Source organism: Chrysochloris asiatica, unplaced genomic scaffold, assembly GCF_000296735.1.
Source record: "Chrysochloris asiatica unplaced genomic scaffold, ChrAsi1.0 scaffold00004, whole genome shotgun sequence".
NCBI classification, from domain to species: Eukaryota; Metazoa; Chordata; class Mammalia; order Afrosoricida; family Chrysochloridae; genus Chrysochloris; species Chrysochloris asiatica.
In genome coordinates this window covers 6,298,044-6,317,191 of record NW_006408522.1, presented here as the reverse complement: position 1 = coordinate 6,317,191, position 19,148 = coordinate 6,298,044, and the positions used below count along the sequence as shown (strand labels likewise).

The 19,148-nt window shown below is 42.4% G+C and overlaps 1 protein-coding gene and 1 pseudogene across 1 annotated transcript in view; one reads left to right on the top strand and one right to left on the bottom strand.

The window, feature by feature from the left end:
• Positions 1 to 2,621: 2,621 nt before the first annotated feature.
• Positions 2,622 to 3,662, bottom strand: LOC102834082 (annotated as a pseudogene).
• Positions 3,663 to 13,880: 10,218 nt separating this feature from the next.
• Positions 13,881 to 19,148, top strand: part of RAB8B (RAB8B, member RAS oncogene family) — an 89,156-nt gene continuing 83,888 nt past the window's right edge. Inside the window, exon 1 of the mRNA XM_006831560.1 lies at positions 13,881 to 14,085. Coding sequence (XP_006831623.1) covers positions 13,962 to 14,085 — 124 coding nt within the window. The 5' untranslated portion in view covers positions 13,881 to 13,961. The remainder of the gene's footprint in view (positions 14,086 to 19,148) is intronic.

The window sequence follows — 19,148 nt, the reverse complement described above, 5'->3', positions numbered from 1 at the left end:
TCTTCTCCAACACCATAATTCAAATGCATCAATTCTTATCTGGTCTGCCCGATTTATTGTACAGCTTTCACATGTATATGAGGCTACTGAAAATACCAAGGAGCACTTTGGTCCTCCTCAGTGCTTACTTTGCTCTTTAACACTTTATTTATTTATTTCAGCAGATTTGGACATGGTTTGATTTCTTAGCGCTGCTTCCATGAGTGTTGATTGTGGATCCAGGTAAACTGAAATCTGACAACTTCAATCTTTGCTTTGCTTACTGTGATACTGCTTATTGATCCATTTGTGAGGATTTCATTTTCTTTATGTTGGGATATAATCCATAATGAAGGCTGTAGTCTTTGATCTTCATCAGCAAATGTTTCAATCCTTCTTCTCTTTCAGCAAGCAAAATGTTGTGTCATTTGTATACCTCAGGTTGTTAATGAGTTTTCCTCCAAACTTGATGTCACATTCTTTTTCATATAATCCAGCCTCTTAGCATGCAGATTAAATAGGTATAGAGAAAGAACACAACCCTGATGCATATCTTTCCTGATTTTAAACCATTCAGTATCCCCTTGTTCTAGTCTAACTGCCTCTTGGTCTATACAGGTTCCCCGTGAGCATAATAAGGTGTTGAAATTCCCATTTTAGCAATGTTACCAAAATTTGCCATGGCCCACACAGTCAAATGTCTTTGCGTAGTTAATAAAGCACAGGTAAATATTTCTCTGGTATTCCTTGCTTTCAGCTAATATCCATCTGACATTAGCAGTAACATTCCTTATCCACATCCTTTTCTGAACCTGGTTTAAATTTCTGGCAATGTTCTGTTGGTGTACTGTTATAAACATTTAAAAATTATCTTCAGCAAAATTATATTTGCATGTGATATTAGGGATATTGTTTGATCATTTCCTCATTCTGTTGAGTCACCTTTCTTTGGAATGAACACAAATACGGATCTCTTCCAGTCAATTGGTTAGGTAGCTGTCTTCCAAATTGTTGGCATAGATGAGTGAGCACTGCATTAATCTTGTGAAACATCAATTGGTAGTCTTTCAATTCCTGGAACCTTGCTTTTTTTTGCCAATGCCTTCAGTGCAGCTTGGACTTCTTCCTTTAGTACTGTCAGTTCTTGATCATATGCTACACTTCTTGAAGTGAACTGAACATTGACTAATTCTTTTTGGCGTAGTGATGCTGTGTATTCTTTCCATCTTCTTTTGATGCCTCCTTAACCTTTTAATGTTTTCCCTATAGAATTCTTCAGTATTGCAACCTGAGGGTTAAATTTTTTTCCCCCTCCATTTCTTTCAGCTTGAGAAATGCTGAGCATGTTCTTCTCTTGTTTTTTCTAACTCCAGGTCTTTGCATATTTCATTATACTATTTTACTTTGTCTTCTCAAGCTGTCCTTTGAGATTTTCTGTTCAGCTCCTTTACTTCATCCTTTAGCATCTCTACATTCGAGAGCAATTTCAAGAGTTTCTTCTGACATCCATTTTAGACTTTTCTTACTTTCCTGTCTTTTTAATGACCTTTTGCCTTCTTCATGATGATGTTCTTGATGTTACCTTACAACTCCTCTGGTCTTTGGTCATTAGTGTCTAATTCATCAAATCTGTTCTTGATATGGTCTTGAAATTCAGGTGGGATATACTCACAGTCATATTTTGCCTTTCATAGACTTGTTTGAATTTTTTCAGCTTCAATCTGAACTTGCATGTGAGCAATTGATGGTCTGTTCCACAGTCCCGGGTCTTGCTTTGACTGATGATATTGATCTTCTCTATCATCTCTTTCCACAGATGTAGACAATTTGATTCCTATGTATTCCATCTGGCAAGGGGCATGTGTATAATTGCTGTTTATGTTGTTGAAAACAGATATTTACAATGAATACGTCATTGGTCTTTGAAAAATTCAATAATGTGATCTCCAATATCATTTCTATTGCTAAGACCATATTTCCCAACTACTGATTCATTCTCTTTGTTTCCAACTTTCACATCCAATCATCAATGAATCTTGATTTTATGTTTAATTAATATCAGACTGAAGAAGTTGGTAGAACTTTTCAATTTCTTCATCATTGGCTTCGGTTGTTGGTTGGTAAATTTGAATAATAGTGGTATTAACTGGTCTTCCTTGTAAGTGTATGAGTATTATCCTATCACAGACAGCATTGTACTTCAAAGTAAATTTTGAAGTGTTCTATTTGATGATGAATATGACACCATTTCTCTTGAATTTGTCGTTCTTGTCTTATGATGGGCTGATTTAAGATGGCCAACACCAGTCCATTTCAGCTCATGAATGCTTGAGATAGAGATCTTTATGCATTCCACATCATTTTTAACAACTTCAAATTTTCCTAGATTCATAATTCATTCATTCCATTCTGAGTATTAATGGAACTGTTTGTAGATATTTCTTCTTATTTCGTGTCATGAATATGAGCAAATGAAGGTCCTGAAAGCTTTGCTCCATCTGTCATTAACGTCGACTCTACTTTGAGGAGGAAGCTCTCCCCACTTGTATTTTGAGTACCATTCAACCCTAGGGACTCATCTTCCGCTACTATATAAAACAATGTCCAACTGCTATTCTTTTGTTGTTGTTCTTAAACTTTTTTCATGTTTGAGCAAATTCCCAGAATGGTGTAGGGTAATGATGGAGCAAGGACTTGGTCAGTAGGAGATAGACATTTTGCTGGACTGGGAGGTTTGTGGGACATATAAGTTCTGAGCACATGGCCAAGGTGATACAGGGCATGCACAGAGCACCCTCTCGACTGTGGTGCCTACCAATGAAGCCGCTGGCATGGCCAAAGATATAGCCAGCGATCCTGGAGACCTGGTTCAGGTCCTTGTACCCAAGACCTCACCATGCTTCTGGCAGGGACAACTGGCTCTGGAGTGAGTGGGGCTCTTGAACACGCACTGTACCCACCACTGTCCAGCTCGGTCAGTGTAGATAACAAAGGCAATGACCAGTGTGTGTGTGGGGGGAGGGCAGCTAAGATTCCAGGTGGTAGAGGTGCTCCTTCTAGGGACATCCACCTTTGGTAAGTTCCACTATATTCCCTGCATCCACCTGAGCAGTTGCTGGGCCAGGGCCTTTTCCACCAGGCTCCAGACCAGCAGCCACCTGTGCTGGTAGAAGTCTAGTCTCTGCAGAAACTCTTCTCCAACCAAATCCATTGCATGCTGGAATCCTGCCTCTGTGTCTTGGTTGGGTTCAGGTGGGATTAAGTGAGTAACTGGGGCACTCAGGTTAGAGCTCAGTGCATATCGAGGCTCCCTCTCCTCCCATTGGGAGATCCCCTTGTATACTGCGCCCATCTCTTCTACAAAGTTCACATACATCTTGTCATGCAGAGTATGACACACCAGCTAGAGGTGTCCAGCATTGCTCAACTTGGTCTGTCAAGATTTCCCAGGGCACAGGGAGCTCAGCTCATGGTCTCAGTAAACGACCTTTGGTGATGGTCATATCGGTGTCTCTGACGGTCATACTTGCCACCACGATGTTACATGAAGCTAGTTTTATGGGGTCGCGAGTCCACACAACCTTTGCAATCACAGCATCTGGCAGGAGGTGAAGCAGTGTATATGCCAGGGCTTCAACGTAGTGGAAAGTGACGTTGTGTGTCCCAATTTGGAGCGGTGCCATGAAGTTACCACAGGGGAGTTTTGTGGATGGGACAGACTGGGCAGAGCATGCGGTGCAAAACTTGGAGGGATGGCAGCTATGGCGAGGAGGCGTACGAAGAGGCCAGCTGCTATTCTTAAGGTTTCCAGTGCTAACCTTTCAGAAACGGTCTGCCTATTAATTCCTTCTTCCTAGTCTGTGTTAGTCTGAAAGATCTGCTGAAAGTGGACCCTGCTGGCATTTGAAATACTGGTAGTACAGCTTCCTGCTGCAGCACAGTAACAAGGAAGTCACAACTATGACACACTGACAGTGTTCCTTGCTTACCTAGTGTGATCTTCCCTTCTCATCACCGTTACTAACATAACCCTAGCGTTCAGAGTGACTTTGGCCATTCTCTTCACTTCTGTGATTGGTTCAGGGAAGGACAGTTGGTTCAAAGAACTCAATTCCAGGGTATTTGGGTGAACTTTTGGGGAAGAGGATTCTCTCTATGCTGCTTTGTTTGAATTTGGAAACATGGAGTCCCAGGAGTTCCAGGAAGACATTTTGCACCTACATGGGAGTGACCTGTGCTCTATGAGGAAGCACTGCTAACACATAGAGAGAGTGGAAACCAAGGTCCAGGCAGTCCCTGGAGCTTCTGGGTTAAGCCTCTCCTGTTGCTAACCCCTAGAGCTGCTTCTTTCAACAGGTGATTAAATCAATAGCTTTGTTATGGATGCTGGTTTAAGTTGAGTATTTTGTTATTTACCATCTAAAGCATTCTAACACTTAACTATGATGCAGATGGTTAGTTTCAGCTCACCTTGATTTAGCCATTAGACCAGAGTCCATTTTAAAGTTTGCCCCAAAGGGTTTTCTTTAACCACTCAAGCTTACACAAGATTTTACCCCAAACACATAGTACTTACTGCAGGTATGCCATATTTCACACAAATGACCATATAACAGTGCCTAGGTTAATTAAATGAATTTTAATAATATATTTGTGGTCAAAAGTTTTATTACTAGAGAAATAAAGAATTCAAGAGGTTTCATTAGAATGGATTTCTTCTAAGTCACTCTTTGTTGTTGTTATTAAGTGCAATTGAGTAGGTTCCCACTTTTAGTGATCCTGTATAGGATTTCTGAGGAGTGGTTGGTGGGTTTGAACCACTGACCTTGTGGTTAGCAATCCAGTAATTATTTTACAGCACCATACCAGGACTCCATGTTGGTGGGTTTAAGAGTATAAACTATTGAACTCTACTGGCAAGGCAAACTAAGTTATACCTTCCCTTTCTGTGAACTGAACTGTACTCAGAAATGGAACCTCTCAGAATAGCTAGTTGCAACTTAGATGATGTCTTCTCTATTATAGGTTTAGGCCACACACCCCACCTTTCATCTTGCCTTACCCCATCCTACTCCTGGCAAGAATAAAGACTCCTTTTTACCTAGACACTGACCCTGACCTGTACCTATAATTTAGGGGCCTACTGGCACTGGTGTGGTGCTGTGGGTTAATGTGCCAGACTGCAAAGCCCTTTGAACTGCAAGGTCGGCGTTTTGAGCTCACCAGATGCTCCTCGGAAACCCTATATAGCATCGTTGTGGGTCGGAACCGAACCAACGGTACTTCACAACAACAACAACTGGCACTGTGGGATCAGCACTGGAATGCGAACCATAAGGTCAGCAGTTCAAACCTACCAGATGATCCTTGGAAACCCTATACAGGGTCACTATGAGTTGGAGCTGACTCAGCAGCACTTAACAACAACAACGCCAGAGACATGGAGTCCTGGTGTGGCGCTGTAGGATAAGCATAGGACTGCTAACCGCAAGGCTGACCATTCAGACCCATAAGCCCCTCATTGGATTCAGGATCACTATGAGTCTGAACTGACTCCATGGTGCTTAACAACAACATGCCAGAGATGGTCTTTCATTTAGCCATGTTCATTAAACCAAGCTAAAGGATGCAGAATTTCCTCGTATAATCTCTAGCCATGCTTACTTAGTTTGTAGTGGTTTGTTAGGCAGATATTGTTCTTTCATGAAGTTTTAATTTTGTTTGTATTGTCTCATTTTTATTTAATTTTTATAAATGAAGTGTTGATACGAAAAATATCTAACAACCAGTATTGCATGAGCATTTAACCAATCAGATTGAAAGCCTGGCCAATCCAAATGTTCAACCAATCAAAGCAAATATCCAACCAATCAGAATGGATGCGTAATCATTTAGAATGGATGCTTGACCAATCAGAGTGGACATTGACGCATCAGAATAGATAGTGTGTGTACCAGTGAATTAACTACACTGTAAGATCAGCACTGATTGCTAACCAAAAAGTTCAATGGTTCAAACTCACCAGCCACTCTTTAGAAATCCTATACAGGGTCACTATAAGTCAGAACTGACTCAGTGACACTTAACCACAACAAAAACAGTTACCACTTAATTTTTCACTTATGAGCTTTCCTGTCAGTAGGAAAGCAAACTGAGGGACCACGTGGTAGATCTCTTTGTATCCTCAGGTAGCCTTGCTGAGCTGGTTCTGTAGTGAGCTTAATGAATATTTCTTTGAGTGGACATTATTCACCTAGTGATTGCTCAGGAAGTATTAGTGGGTGGAAAGAGTACAGTTTGTTCCTCTGTGATGAGAATAATTAGAGAATTATCCCACTGGACTATCACTAAACAAATAGCATGTTTTTCGATCACAGAGAGATAATAGGAGAAACTGGTATTTTGAGGGTTTATCATTCAATATGATCTTGGCAAGCTAGAGATGTAATATAAAATCACACTGATTTCTTAAACACAACAACAAAAAGTGTACTAAAAAAATGAACAACAACATATAAAAATACAAGGTACAGTCTAATCAGAAAGGTATCAGAAAGGCCACAAATACCTAGCTCTTGTAACAAACACTGAACTAAAGATGTCCCAGATGTTATTTAAATAACTAGAATGCTGTCATGATATTCAGATGTTTATTTTTTCACTTCATTCATTCAACTTAATTGAGCACCTATTATGTGAAAGCCATCATGCTAAGTTTGCTGAGACCACAGTGAGAAATAAGCAATGTCTCTTTCCTCAAAGGACTCCTGGTGTAGTGCTGTAGGATGAGCCACAAGACCAGTGAATTCAAGCCCACTAGCTGCTCCTCTGGTAGCGTAGTGGCTACGAATCGGGCTGCGAACTGTAAGGTCAGCAGTTCGAAACTACCAGCCGCTCCACGGGAGAAAGATGAGGCTTTGTACTCCCGTAAAGATTTACACCCTCGGAAACCTTGTACAGGGTCGCTATGGGTCGGAACCGACTCGACGGCACTTACAACAACAACAACAAGCTGCTCCTCAGAAACCCTATGAAGCGTTGCTGTGAGTCAGAACCGACTTGACGACACCTGACAGCAACTTTCTTTAAAGAGTTCAAGTTTTAAGGGAGAAGAAGAAGAGGTCCACAAACTATTAGACAACTCATTTGACAGCAGAGCCATCAGTCAGTGAAGATAGGCACCATGAAGGACATCTTCAGGATAGTTGTGCTCAACAGAGGGCAGAGGACCAGAACTGGACAGTGGTTGGACAGAAGTACCAACACTGACAAGTGCAGACAGGTGGTCAGAAGTTGCTTTACCCCTAATATTTCAGGGCCATGCAAACTCCTGGATTTTTGTAGGACCCGATTAAGGGGAGAAAAATGACCAATAATGACTGATACTGGTTTTGCCAGCCCTTGCCGTCTAAGAAGTCCCAATCAAATTTAATTTGGTTTAAGCAATTCAGAAAGGTGACATTTATAGCACTCAAGTGTTAAGGAGCAATTTAAACCAGTTAAGGATGCTTATATTAATTTTTGAATGTATATATTCATAGGAAGCAAACAAACCTCAGGAACAGGTTTGTACATCAGTCTTTCTCAACCCTGAGACTGAAGTATTAGATGATGCCTGGCTACCACAACCAACTGCTCTGGTAGAGATCTCACTACAAGGTCCTGGACAGAGTGGGAGAAAATGTGGAACAAAGCTCAAAATGATTAAGAAAAAAAAAACCCACCATGCTTACTGCTGGTCATATAAAGACTGGTGGAACCCCCTAGACTGTGGCCTTCAGTCAGTTTTCGGGTCTGGAAATGAACTCACCCATGTGACTCAATTTTCAGCCAAATAATAAAGGTTTATAGATGGCACAATAACATTTGCAAAGTACACACACATTAGAATAATCAACCACGTGATATTAAAAGGGTAGAATTTGCCCACGGACGAAGTTCGGAAGTGTTAGGAAACAAAGAGGAATGCGAACAGAAAACACAGGGCGAAAGTGGGATACATGGTGTTACATTGTGGGGATTACAGCCAATGACATAAAACAAAATGTGTTTGAATGTTGTTGCTGTTGTTAAGTGCTGTTGAGTTGGTTCTGACCCATTGTGACCCTGTTTAGGGCTTCTTAGGAGCGGCTGGTGAGTTTGAATCGCCAACATTGTGGTTCAAAGCAATCTTGAGGTCGAGTGCTCATTCTACTGTGCCACACCTGACTCCGTGTGTAGGAAAAGTTGAATGTAAAACAGATGCTCTGTGAACCTTTGCCTAATTCACAATAAAAAGAACAACAACAACAAACAAAACAAAATAGGTTTGTAGATTGATTCTTGGGGGGGAGAGGGGAGAGATTAACCCATGAGGAAGAAATTACCATAAGAGGTAGTTTACCTTGGAATTTTGCAACACTATCATGAGACTTCACTATGAGTCAGAACTGCCTTGACGGCACATACCACCACGAGGCTTGCTACCTACCACAAGGAAAGCCAGTCTGAGAGAATAAAGTAAACCTGCTGAGAAAGGCAGGAAAATGAACTAAAACCTCAATCAAGCCCAGTCTGAAGCTCACACAGACCTCACACCAGGCATATCTCCTTTGAGATAAATCTTCATGACCTCACTTCAGTAGAAAATTCACAGGGAGAAACTCAGACTGATCCAGCCTGGGCCATACATCTTTGGAGGAGTGAAGCACCATGACTTGCAGCTACTAGTGGGTGAGGAGAAGCTGCCTAAAGAGGGAAGAAGGAGTGCTGGCCTGACAAAAACCACAGAGGGCAAAACCCTTGGACTTTTAGACTTCTGTAGACATCTTGTCATGTACAGTGTTGACCCTATCAAAGGTTTGAAAGAATAGTGACTGAATCAAATTGAATGTGCTGGTTTGCCTACTGGTCTACAGTAATATAGCATTTCCAGGGTGAGTTTGGACAACTGGCAAAAATATTGATGTATGTTACCCCAAAGCTTGAGTCTAATGCCCTGGAGCGATTGAGTCCACTCAACACTCCAGGTAAACAAACAAAAAAAAAAAAAAAAAAGAGAAGAATCTTTATTATAGGAAGTGAACTAACAGAACACCTGGAACACCTGCAGCAAAGAGGCTCGTTATGTGTTCCAAGACACTTTGTTACAAGCACTTTTATACTGCTTCTCAATCAGGCTAGCCATGCACTGCCTGCAAAGGGGGCCTCAATTCTAACATTCACACGAAATCACAAGGTGGTCATGATGCCCCAATAAATATCTCAGGGAGGGTGGGATTGACTATCCTGGTGCCTGTCTGTCTAGGTGGTCACATCTTATCAGAACAGGGGCCAGACTCCTGGTTCAAAGCCAGACTCCTGATTCAAAGCTAGGCAATGATTAGCATTCCAATTTAAAAATAATCAAAACAACGTTTAAGAAACATAGACAATTTGGGGTGGTGATGGCGTAGAAGGTCCTTTGAGGCAGTGCTTGAATTGACTGTGTTTACTTTTAGCAAAATAGTTAGGCTCTCAGGATGGCTCATGTGGTCTGATCTCATATGGTGTCCTCAGATCACAGAAACACAGATAAGATCCACTGGTACCATTTGGAGACAAAAAGGACAGGGGAAACTTGTTACTTGAGGTACCCTCATCTCTAACGATGCATTTGCTGTCCAATCTTTTAAGCAACGTGCCTTGACTCAATAATATCCAGCTACTACTACAAGAACTTAAACTCTAAAGAAGTACTGTTGTCCATGTTCAATAGACTCCTGTCAACCTGAATTGAGACCTGGTTGGCCAGCAGTATGGCGAGACCTGGGGACTCTTGAGCCCAGGGACAGGGACAAAGCCACAGAGGACTACAGTGGAGAGTGAAGCGTCCAGCTCATATGATGTGAGGGGAGATGCACAAGAACGCCCATATTTGCAGATAGTACCCTTTTGACCTAGCTTCAATGTCTGGATGATCAGAACTCGACTAGAGGAAGAAAGAAGAGAAAAAATGTATAGTCTGCTATAATCTGATGAACTTGACCTATACTTATAGATGTAGTAGCTTAAAAGAGGGGGCAAATCTTTACAGCAAGGATCATTCCCACCCCTCTGTACACAGGTTTGACAGGGATGGGCAACTTAGACATTGGCTACCCAAAACGGGGGACTGCAAAGGCACAAAGTGACTGGCTTACAAGTTTTCAAGAGGGAGCCTAGTTTCAGAGGGTGCTGGGGAAGGTAGAATCTTCACTGAGTGGTTTCCAACCTGTCTAGATTGGGCTGGTGAAAGGAGATAGGGATAAGATTCTTGTGGTTCAATAGTGAATAATTGCTATCAGGAATGACTGTGAATGTTGCAAATGCAAAGGTAGACGTTTTGTAACAAAAGGAGGGGAGTGGTTGATCTTGCAGTTCAGGAGTGGAGGACCCTGGGACCACCAAGGGAGAAGAGTGGAGTGTGGGGACCCTATCCAGAGAAGCAACGATGCCAGAAATGGAGGCAGAGACAATGATGTGGAGAGATGGAGTGGCTGGGAACTCTAGAGTCGGGAAGGGAAAGGGGCTGTGTGCTGGTGGCCAGGGGGCAGGCTTGCAGGGTATGCCCTTTGCTTGTTTGAATAGTTGTATATTCCTGAGTGCTCTGATGTACATCAAACAACAACAGGGAATGGAAGCAAATGCTGTTGAATGATGATGCATGGAGGGGATTGTAGTCATTGCAATTAGACGAAGTACAATGGGATAAGTGTAAGGCTGATGTTCTCCCATGTAAACTATCACTCAATTCACAATAAAAACAAACAAACAAAAAACTGTTGTACAAAATATGAACAAAAATAGGGAAATTAATTTTGTATCAGATGGGGAAAAATCATATTCTTCTTGCAGTGGTGCCAATATATCAAAATGCTTACATTGTTCAACAGTGGAGTGGGACAAAAACTTAACAGCAAGGAATTCATAATATGTACATTTGTTAGCAGAGAAAAACCAGGGAAGTGAAAATAAAGCAGAATTATTATTTTTTAAAAAATTCCCATTGATTAAAAAAAAAAAAATCCCCTAAGGAAATTTAGGGACTTTAAGATTCTTAACTCTAGTTTCCTTTCTAAACTTGAGTTCTTTCCATAGTGTTGTTGTTGTTGTTAAGTGCCATCTAGTTGGTTCTGACCCATAGCGACCCTGTATAGGGTTTCCGAGGAGTTGCTGATGAACTGGAATTCAACCTTGTGAATCAAATGGACCTTGCATTAACCCACACATTAACACACAGCACCACACTAGTCTTTCCCCATCAATGTGTTCTTATTCTTACAGGAAGAGAATGCCATTAGTTGTAAGAGGACAGTAGGGCTGAAAGTTCTAAGTATACATTTTAAGAAAGAAAGAAAGAAGATCCCATTTATCTGTTTTTTTAAAGTTTTAATTTTATTTATGTGGGAGGACATCAACTTTATACCATCGTTTGTTTCATTGCAATGATTACAATTTCATCTATGCATCATTATTCAACAGTATTTAATTCCATTCCCTCTGTGTTGGTTTTTTTTTTGGCGGGGGGGGGGGCGGTATACACAGAAACACTAAGGAATATATAATTTAAACAACCAAAGGGCACATTCTGCAAGTCTGCCTCCTGGCTGCCAGCACTCAGTCCCTCTCTTTCCATGAGTCTAGAGTCCTCAGCTGCTCCTTCTCTCCGTGTCCTCATCTCTGCTTCCATCTCTGGTATTCTCTGGTATTGCTGCTTCTCTGGATAGGGTGCCGTATTCCATTTATCTTTGAATATATATATTCCTTCTCCAGGCAAGGGGATAAATGAAAGTTTACCACTGAGCTGTCCATACTTGGTTCAGAATTTGGCTAAGGCCAAGTTCACAGACTGCCCAGTATGTGCCAGAAGGCAGAATTCCTTCTCATTAGGCATGAAAACTTTGACTGTGACCTCATTAGAGCGTTAATCCCATCAAGTAGGTTCTAGAAATTAGGCATTAGGATAGCAGCAGCAGCCACTATCTGAGTACTGTATGACCAATGTCTTAAGTGCTTTTGAATCAGTTCTCATAGTGACCCTGCATAGGGTTTCTTAGGCTTTAAATCGAGAGAGCAGAAAGCCTCATTTTTCTCCTGTGGCTAGCTCGGCACTTAACAACAACACTGCATAAACACTTACTCAGGGCAAACCCACTTTGTGTCACAATACAACTCTGATTTATTGGGTTTCCAATGGTTGATTTTTATTTATTTATTTATTTTTAAGTAGGTCACCAGGCCTTTCTTCAGAGGCATTTCTGGGTGAACTCCATCCTTTTCATTAACATGGTTAGCAGCCTTTGTACCATCCAGGGACTCCAGCTACTTGCCTGCTTTTAAGCATTACCTGACACTGTAAATGCACATTTCACAAGAGTTTGATCTGCTGGGTTTCTGAAACAAGCTAATGAAAAAAGTCTGAAGACACCCACAGACTATTAAAGAATGAGTCCAGGACAGTGAATAATAAAGGATTAAATCCTGGTGTGGTGCCGTAGCATAATGCACTGGACCACAAAGTCGGTTTGAACTGCAAGGTCAGCGGTTCAAACCCATCACTCACTCCTCTGAAACACTATGCATGGTCGCTATGAGTAGGAACAGACTAGATGGCACTTAACAGCAAAGTAGTATAATGGAATGCTGTTTGCCTTCTTCATTCATTGTTCACTGAGAGTTTACTAAGGGATGAAGATGGTAACCACAGCAACTCTTTTCTACAATGCTTTATAGATTACAAAGTGCTGTCAGCATTTCATTTAATTTTCACCACAACCCTGTGTGGGGAGGGTAAGGTTATTTTACACCCATTTTACAGATGAGAAAACTGAGGTGCAAAAAAGGCTGTGAAGATGTGTCACAGTGATTAAATGGTGAAATAACAAAAATCCAAATCTTATTGTCTAAATTCCCATGGCTATAGTTCCCGCCTCACATGATGCTTGCAATTCTGTAGTGCACAAGCTTGTAGCAAGGAGCCCTGGTAGCGTAGTGGGTTACATGTTGGGCTGCTAACTGCAAGCTCAGAAGTTCTAATCTACCAGCTGCTCCAAGAGAAAGATGAGGTTTTCGGCTCCAGTTAAGATTTACAGCCTCAGAAACCCTATAACAGGGTCGCTGAGTTGGAACCGACTCGTCGCCACAAAACCACCACCAGCAGCACCAAGCTTGAAGCAAAGACCTATTATTTCAATTCCAGATCTTATTTATTTAAATCCATCCTCTTGGGGTGTGTGTGTGTGTGTGTGTAGGGGAGGAGAAATTTTCTACGTAGTTGTTGTTAAGTGCCGTCGATTCGTTCCCGACTCATAGTGACCCTATATAGGGTTTCCAGGGAGCAGTTGGTGGATTTGAACCACCGAACTTGTGGTTCGCAGTCCAGTGCTGATCCTACAGCGCCACATTAGGAGTTTTTGCTGGTCAGTAACTGGAGAAATAGGATAATAAACCCTACAGATAGCCCACAGGCTGCGCCACAATAGCGGGAAGGAAGAATCTCTGCTCCCGGTCCACACGGAAGAGCTGCGTGTACCGCTGGATTCAGATTCCATGGTCCTTGATTTGAAAGGCACCCGCACACAAAGAAACCGCGAAGTAAAGTTCCGGTGGCGCGATCCTCAGAGTCTGCAACAGGGATTCCCCTCCCAGCTCGGATGGAAACGCCTAGTCCATCGGGTCACCCTACTGAAAGCGACCTTCTTTTATTCACTGGTGCGGGACAGACAGCCCGCGCCAGGCACGCCCGAGATGCCCTAGAAAAACTACAAGTCCCACGAAGCTTTGGGGCGCGAGCGGCAATGACGAAGCCCTAGCGGATTGGTCACTCGGGGCGGGGCGCGCAGGCCTTCTCCGAGGGGCGGGGCGGGGCGCGGGGCGGGGCAAGCGGTGGCGGCTCTGCGGGCACGCCCCCTCGCCCGCGGCCCCCTCCCCGCCTCTCTCCGCCGCCTCCTCTCGCTCCCCGGTCAGAAGGCCGGAGCGAGAAGATGGCGAAGACGTACGATTATCTGTTCAAGCTGCTGCTGATCGGCGATTCAGGGGTGGGCAAGACCTGCCTCCTGTTCCGCTTCTCGGAGGACGCCTTCAACACCACCTTCATCTCCACCATCGGTGAGGGAGGGGCCGCGTGTCCGGGACAGAGGGTGAGGGGCGGGAGCGAAGGGGCCGCGGAAAGGCGGGGGGCTTGGAAGCCCGGAGGAGGGGATTCCGGGGGCGGCTGGGGAGCGAGGGACGGGCGGGGAACGTGGGCTCCGGGAGAAGAGGAACTTGGGGGCAAAGAGGAGCCAGAGGAAAAAGCACTAGGGGTATTGGGGAAATGAGAAAATTGAGGGGCTGACAGGAAGGGGTCCTAAAAGGATAAAGTGGGGGAACGCAAGAAATCTCCTGGGAGAAGGAAGAGAATAGTGGGTGTGAAAATGGATTAAAAGACAGGAAAGAGGAAGGAAATGTGAAGGGGGAAATGAAGGGTTGGGGGAAATGGGAGGGACATGAAGTAGAGGGACAGAGGACACCAGGGACAAGAGAGGTGAGAATCAGGCAAACGGGAGGGAATTGAGTGGAGGTGAGAAATGAGGGAGTGCACTGTCTCCAAGAGGTTTGGACAGAGATGTCGTGGGAGAGGGCAAAAGAAAATTGCAGGTGGAAAAGAGTTCAGGGGACCAGAGGATGGAATGAGGATACTTGGTGGAGAAAGTGAAGCAGAGCTGTGTTTGAAGGAGAAAGGCAAAGGAGAAACAGGATATATAGTAAAGAGAGAGTGTGCAAAGAAGACAAAAAAAATGGAAAAGAGAGAGGAAATAGAAAACAGTGGGGCGCAGGACTTTTCTCCAGGAACTGAGAGCGCTGGTGACCATTTTCTCTCTCTTACTTCCTCTGGATCATGTGCAGGAAAAAGAGCAGAAAGGGACTAGCGATGGAATAGTGTCTGTAGAGGGTGAAATTGTTCTCTGAGTGCTAATGGGTGCTAAGGGAATTGGTGATTTGGGGGAGTGGTATGGTCGGGAAAATATGGTTCATCCCTCTATTGCCTTCTCCTGAGAAGCAACACGTCTCAGTTTTTTTAAAAAATAATTGAGCTTAAATGTGTAACAACTTCTCAGCCAACAAATGGATCTTACATTCTTCCTTCATATTTTGCTTTGGTTCTAATTATTACTTGCCAAAGGAATCACAACATGCAATAAATATATCTCCCTGTCTCCCCTTTACTTCCAATTGATTTAAGAGTTTTTGTGTGTTTTTTTTTTCCTGATCTTGGCTGGGAACCATCTTTCCAACTTTTTTGGTGAAAACCATCGTAAATAAGACCTCGAATTTACCATAAACTGAAGAACAAATCAAAACTGATTTTAAGCTGATTATAGAAGCAATCTTAACATCATTTCCCTCACTAAATAGCAGCACCTTAAGAATCTCAATTTTCAGTTGTCTGGGTGATGTTTGTGGCCCCTAAAAGTAGCTCGTTCCGGCATCTTTCCAATGATTCCTACAGCTATTTCACCATTGATTTCTCGATTGGGAAATACTAGGGCTCTGGAAGTGTGTTTGAATTTTTGTGTGTTTAAAGCATAATTTATCTTGTTTCAAAAAGAATATTTAGCTCCAGAGTGTTCTTTAAATCAAGTATTAATAGGTAAGGCAATGTCTTGTTTATTTCTTTGTTTTGGCCTCTTAATTTTCATAAGGATTGGGTGGTCAGAAACCTCCTGTGTGTTGTAATGTCTGTTAGGGAAGTTTGACTTGCAAGTTCTTGGCAGTCAGCCTTGAGTGGGACTTTTTCTTCTTGTGAAAGCAGATTTTAAATGCCATCTCTCAAGTATAGTAGTCTTAAAAATTTGGTGGGAGCTGATACAGGAACTTAAGGGCATTTGTTTGTTTGTTTGTTTGTTTGTTTTTTTATGAGGTACTAATTTCAAAACCCCAAATTATCCCTTTTTATTATTGAATGCATAAAGGATAATTTTCAGCAAGTTGAGTGGGTAGTCTTTTGTCCAGTCTGTATGTGACCCTTTCAGAAAGTGAATGTGACCTGCTAGTGCTATTTCTATACTCCTTGACTAACTTTTGCTTGTTTGCAAGACTTCTGTTTTCTCTGTTGTTTTGTTTTGCCTTCATTTTCCCTCACTTCTTCTTCATTTTAAAATAGCAGCTTTTAAAAATTGCTTTTCATTCTGAAGGACTAAAATCTTTCTTGAGTGGATTATTATTATTATTATTATTTTTATTATTATTAAATGACTGAAATAGAGTTCTCTGTTGGGGTGTAGTTATTAAGTCATGAACACCAGGATCTTGAAACTGGTTAGGAAGTAGATCTTAAATGGGGTGAATCTGATGTAAGATTCAAGATCTTTGTATTTTCTGTGGGGTGGATGTGGTAAGAGGCTGTGAATTTGTCTGCATTTGACATGGAGGAGGGGAAATCCCATGCCTCTTATTGAGCCCCCTGAGCCCTGACAGGAAGTGAGAGCATAACTCACTACCTTCAAACAGCAAACAAATTTGCATACCTGAAACCTAATGTTTCCCAGTTGAAATTTAACTAGGAAATGAGGTGAATTAACACTATTCTGGTGAAAAGTCCTACAGACTTTTTCACTGTCCATAAACATAGGCTTGGGGGTGTTAACATCTCTAGCTGCAACATCCATTCCCCATCCCCTCACCTCAAGTCCTTCACCCTCAGCCCCAGGTGATTTAAAGTTGTTGAGGTGAGAATTGGAGATGCATTTCCTTCTCAGTCATAATTATTTCTTAAAATGCCTAGGTATGTGCTTTCCTGGGTTACTTTGGCTGGATTTTGACAAGGTCTGCGGACTCAATGGCACTTAACAACTACAACATCATCAGTAACAATAACAGCAGCAGTCACAGCATTGCTGACAAAACTTGATAAGGTCTCTGTCACATTTCCTTGGGTTTGTTTACGTGTGTATGGTCAGTATGTATACGTGCCTGTTTCCTTCCGTGAAGATACACTGTTGAGTCTTAATTTTGCTTTGTCAAAGTTTAAATCGTTTTAAAAGGGGCGTCTGCCATTTTTAGACGTTTTGATAGGAGATCTGCTATCATTAAAAGGAAGGAGACAATTAGTCATTTTGCCTCCAGATGCAGGTATCTCACAGATACTAGTCTTGTCTCTTCTCTAAGGTCTTGTTACCTTTCCTCATACTCTGGTCCCCTCCTTTCCTTGTTACCCTTCTGTTCTTATGGGTGAGTGTGGGGTAGATTTTCTTTCATCTAACTTATTAAAGATCCTCTAGTTCATCATTCAGATAATATTTGTTAACTGTGAAACTCTGAGTACTGTCGACTCAACATTTCATAGTTAACAAACATTATTATTTGTCAGTTCCAACTTATAGCGACCTCTGTATAGGGTTTCTGAGGAGTGGCAGGTGGGTTGGAACCACCACCCAGTGCTTAGCCTCCAGCGCCACACCAGAACTGTGAAAATAGGGCTGTTTTGTCCATTTGAAACTACAGGCCCAGTGTCTAGGACCAGTATGCCTTTGAGTTCAAGTGTTTTAGAACTCAAAACAAAACATAATCAAAATTGTCATTTAATTGCCTATAAAATGTAACAAAAGACAACTAGGAAACAGACAGTACCGGTTAGCTGTATATTTCCTGTGGGCTGTGGTTGTAATATTGTAATGTTGACATGAGGGTGAATTTACTTGGAATGCTAGTGGAACTTAAGAGAAAACCCAGCTCTGTCCTCTAAGGGGACGATTGCATCTTCTTCCCTCTCCTGCCCACACAACCCTTCTTCCTGTTAGGGTATTTCCTGAATGGTTTCTCAATTTAGTATAATCATAGTTTGATGGCAAAAAGTGCCTTAGAAGTTGTCTATTGTATGCTTCTACCCAAATTTTGTAAGTAAGAAAACCAAGGTTATGTTGACACCCTCAAAATCACACAACTGGTTGTATCAGCGCCTCTGTTGTTGTTGTTAAGTGCCAGCGAATCAGTTCTGGCCCATAGTGACCCTGTATAGAGTTTCCAAGAAGTAGCTGGTGAGCTTGAACCACCGACTTTGTAGTTCAAACCAACTTTGCAGTCCAGCACATTAACCCACAGTGCCACCCCAGGACTCCAGCAGTGCATCTAGGGGACTCCACGTCCAAGGCCATGTTGCTTTTCAAAATATTGAACTGCTGCTCATTTTTGATCAGGATGATCATGTCTATAAATTTAAATCACTACTTCTTCCAATAAAGGAATTAGATTTTGCATGCATGTGAAGAAATATGTTCCCACTTGTTTAGCCAAGTCTATTTTGGGAAATAGTAAATGCTTGTATCAAAGTCCTATAGGAGTTTACGCTGAAATAACTCAGTACGTCGCTGTCCTTTGCCCTTTTTTTTATGTGTCTGTAGTTGCATGTTGGAGATCAAAGTACATCCTGGTATTAAAATTCTTTCCGTGCACAAATGACTAATGAAATCATATTAATAGAGATATATTGATAATTGTTGATGCCGGAGGCCTGGTGTGGCACTGTAGGATAAGTACTGGACTGTTAACCACAAGGTTGGAGTTTGAAATCTACCAGTCACTCTTTGGAAACCCTATACGGGGTCACTATGAGTCAGAACCAACTGAGCAGCACTTTATAACAGCAACAACAGTCTCATCAGAAAGAGTTTTGGTGGTGTGGTGGGTTAAGTGTTGGACTGCTAGCCAAAAGGTCAGAGGTTGAAATCCACCAGCCCCTCTATGGGAAAAAGATAAGACTCTCTAGTCCTGGAAGGACTAACAGTTTTAAAAACCATAGGAGCAATTCTCCTCTGTCCTGCAGGTCTGCTATGAGTTGAAATCAATGTGATGGTGGGGGTGGTAGTGGTGGCGGGGGGTGGTGGCTGCGGCGGTGCGGCAGTCTCAACGAGAAGGAGCCCTGATAGTGTGATGGTGAAGTGCTCAGCTGCTAACAAAGTCCAGCCACTCTGCAGGAAAAAGATTTGGCCATCTGCTCCTTTACAGATTATAGCCTAGAAACCCCTTTGGGAGTAAGAGCCCGATTCGACTCCCCAGCATACAGCAAGGACAACCGAGCGCCTTCAGCTGTCTTATTTTGTACCATTGCCTATTTTTCTTAGCTTGACTTTCCGTGAAATCAGGGGTTGGCAAAGCCTACAACCTGTTTTTGTACAGCCCACAAGCTAAGGATA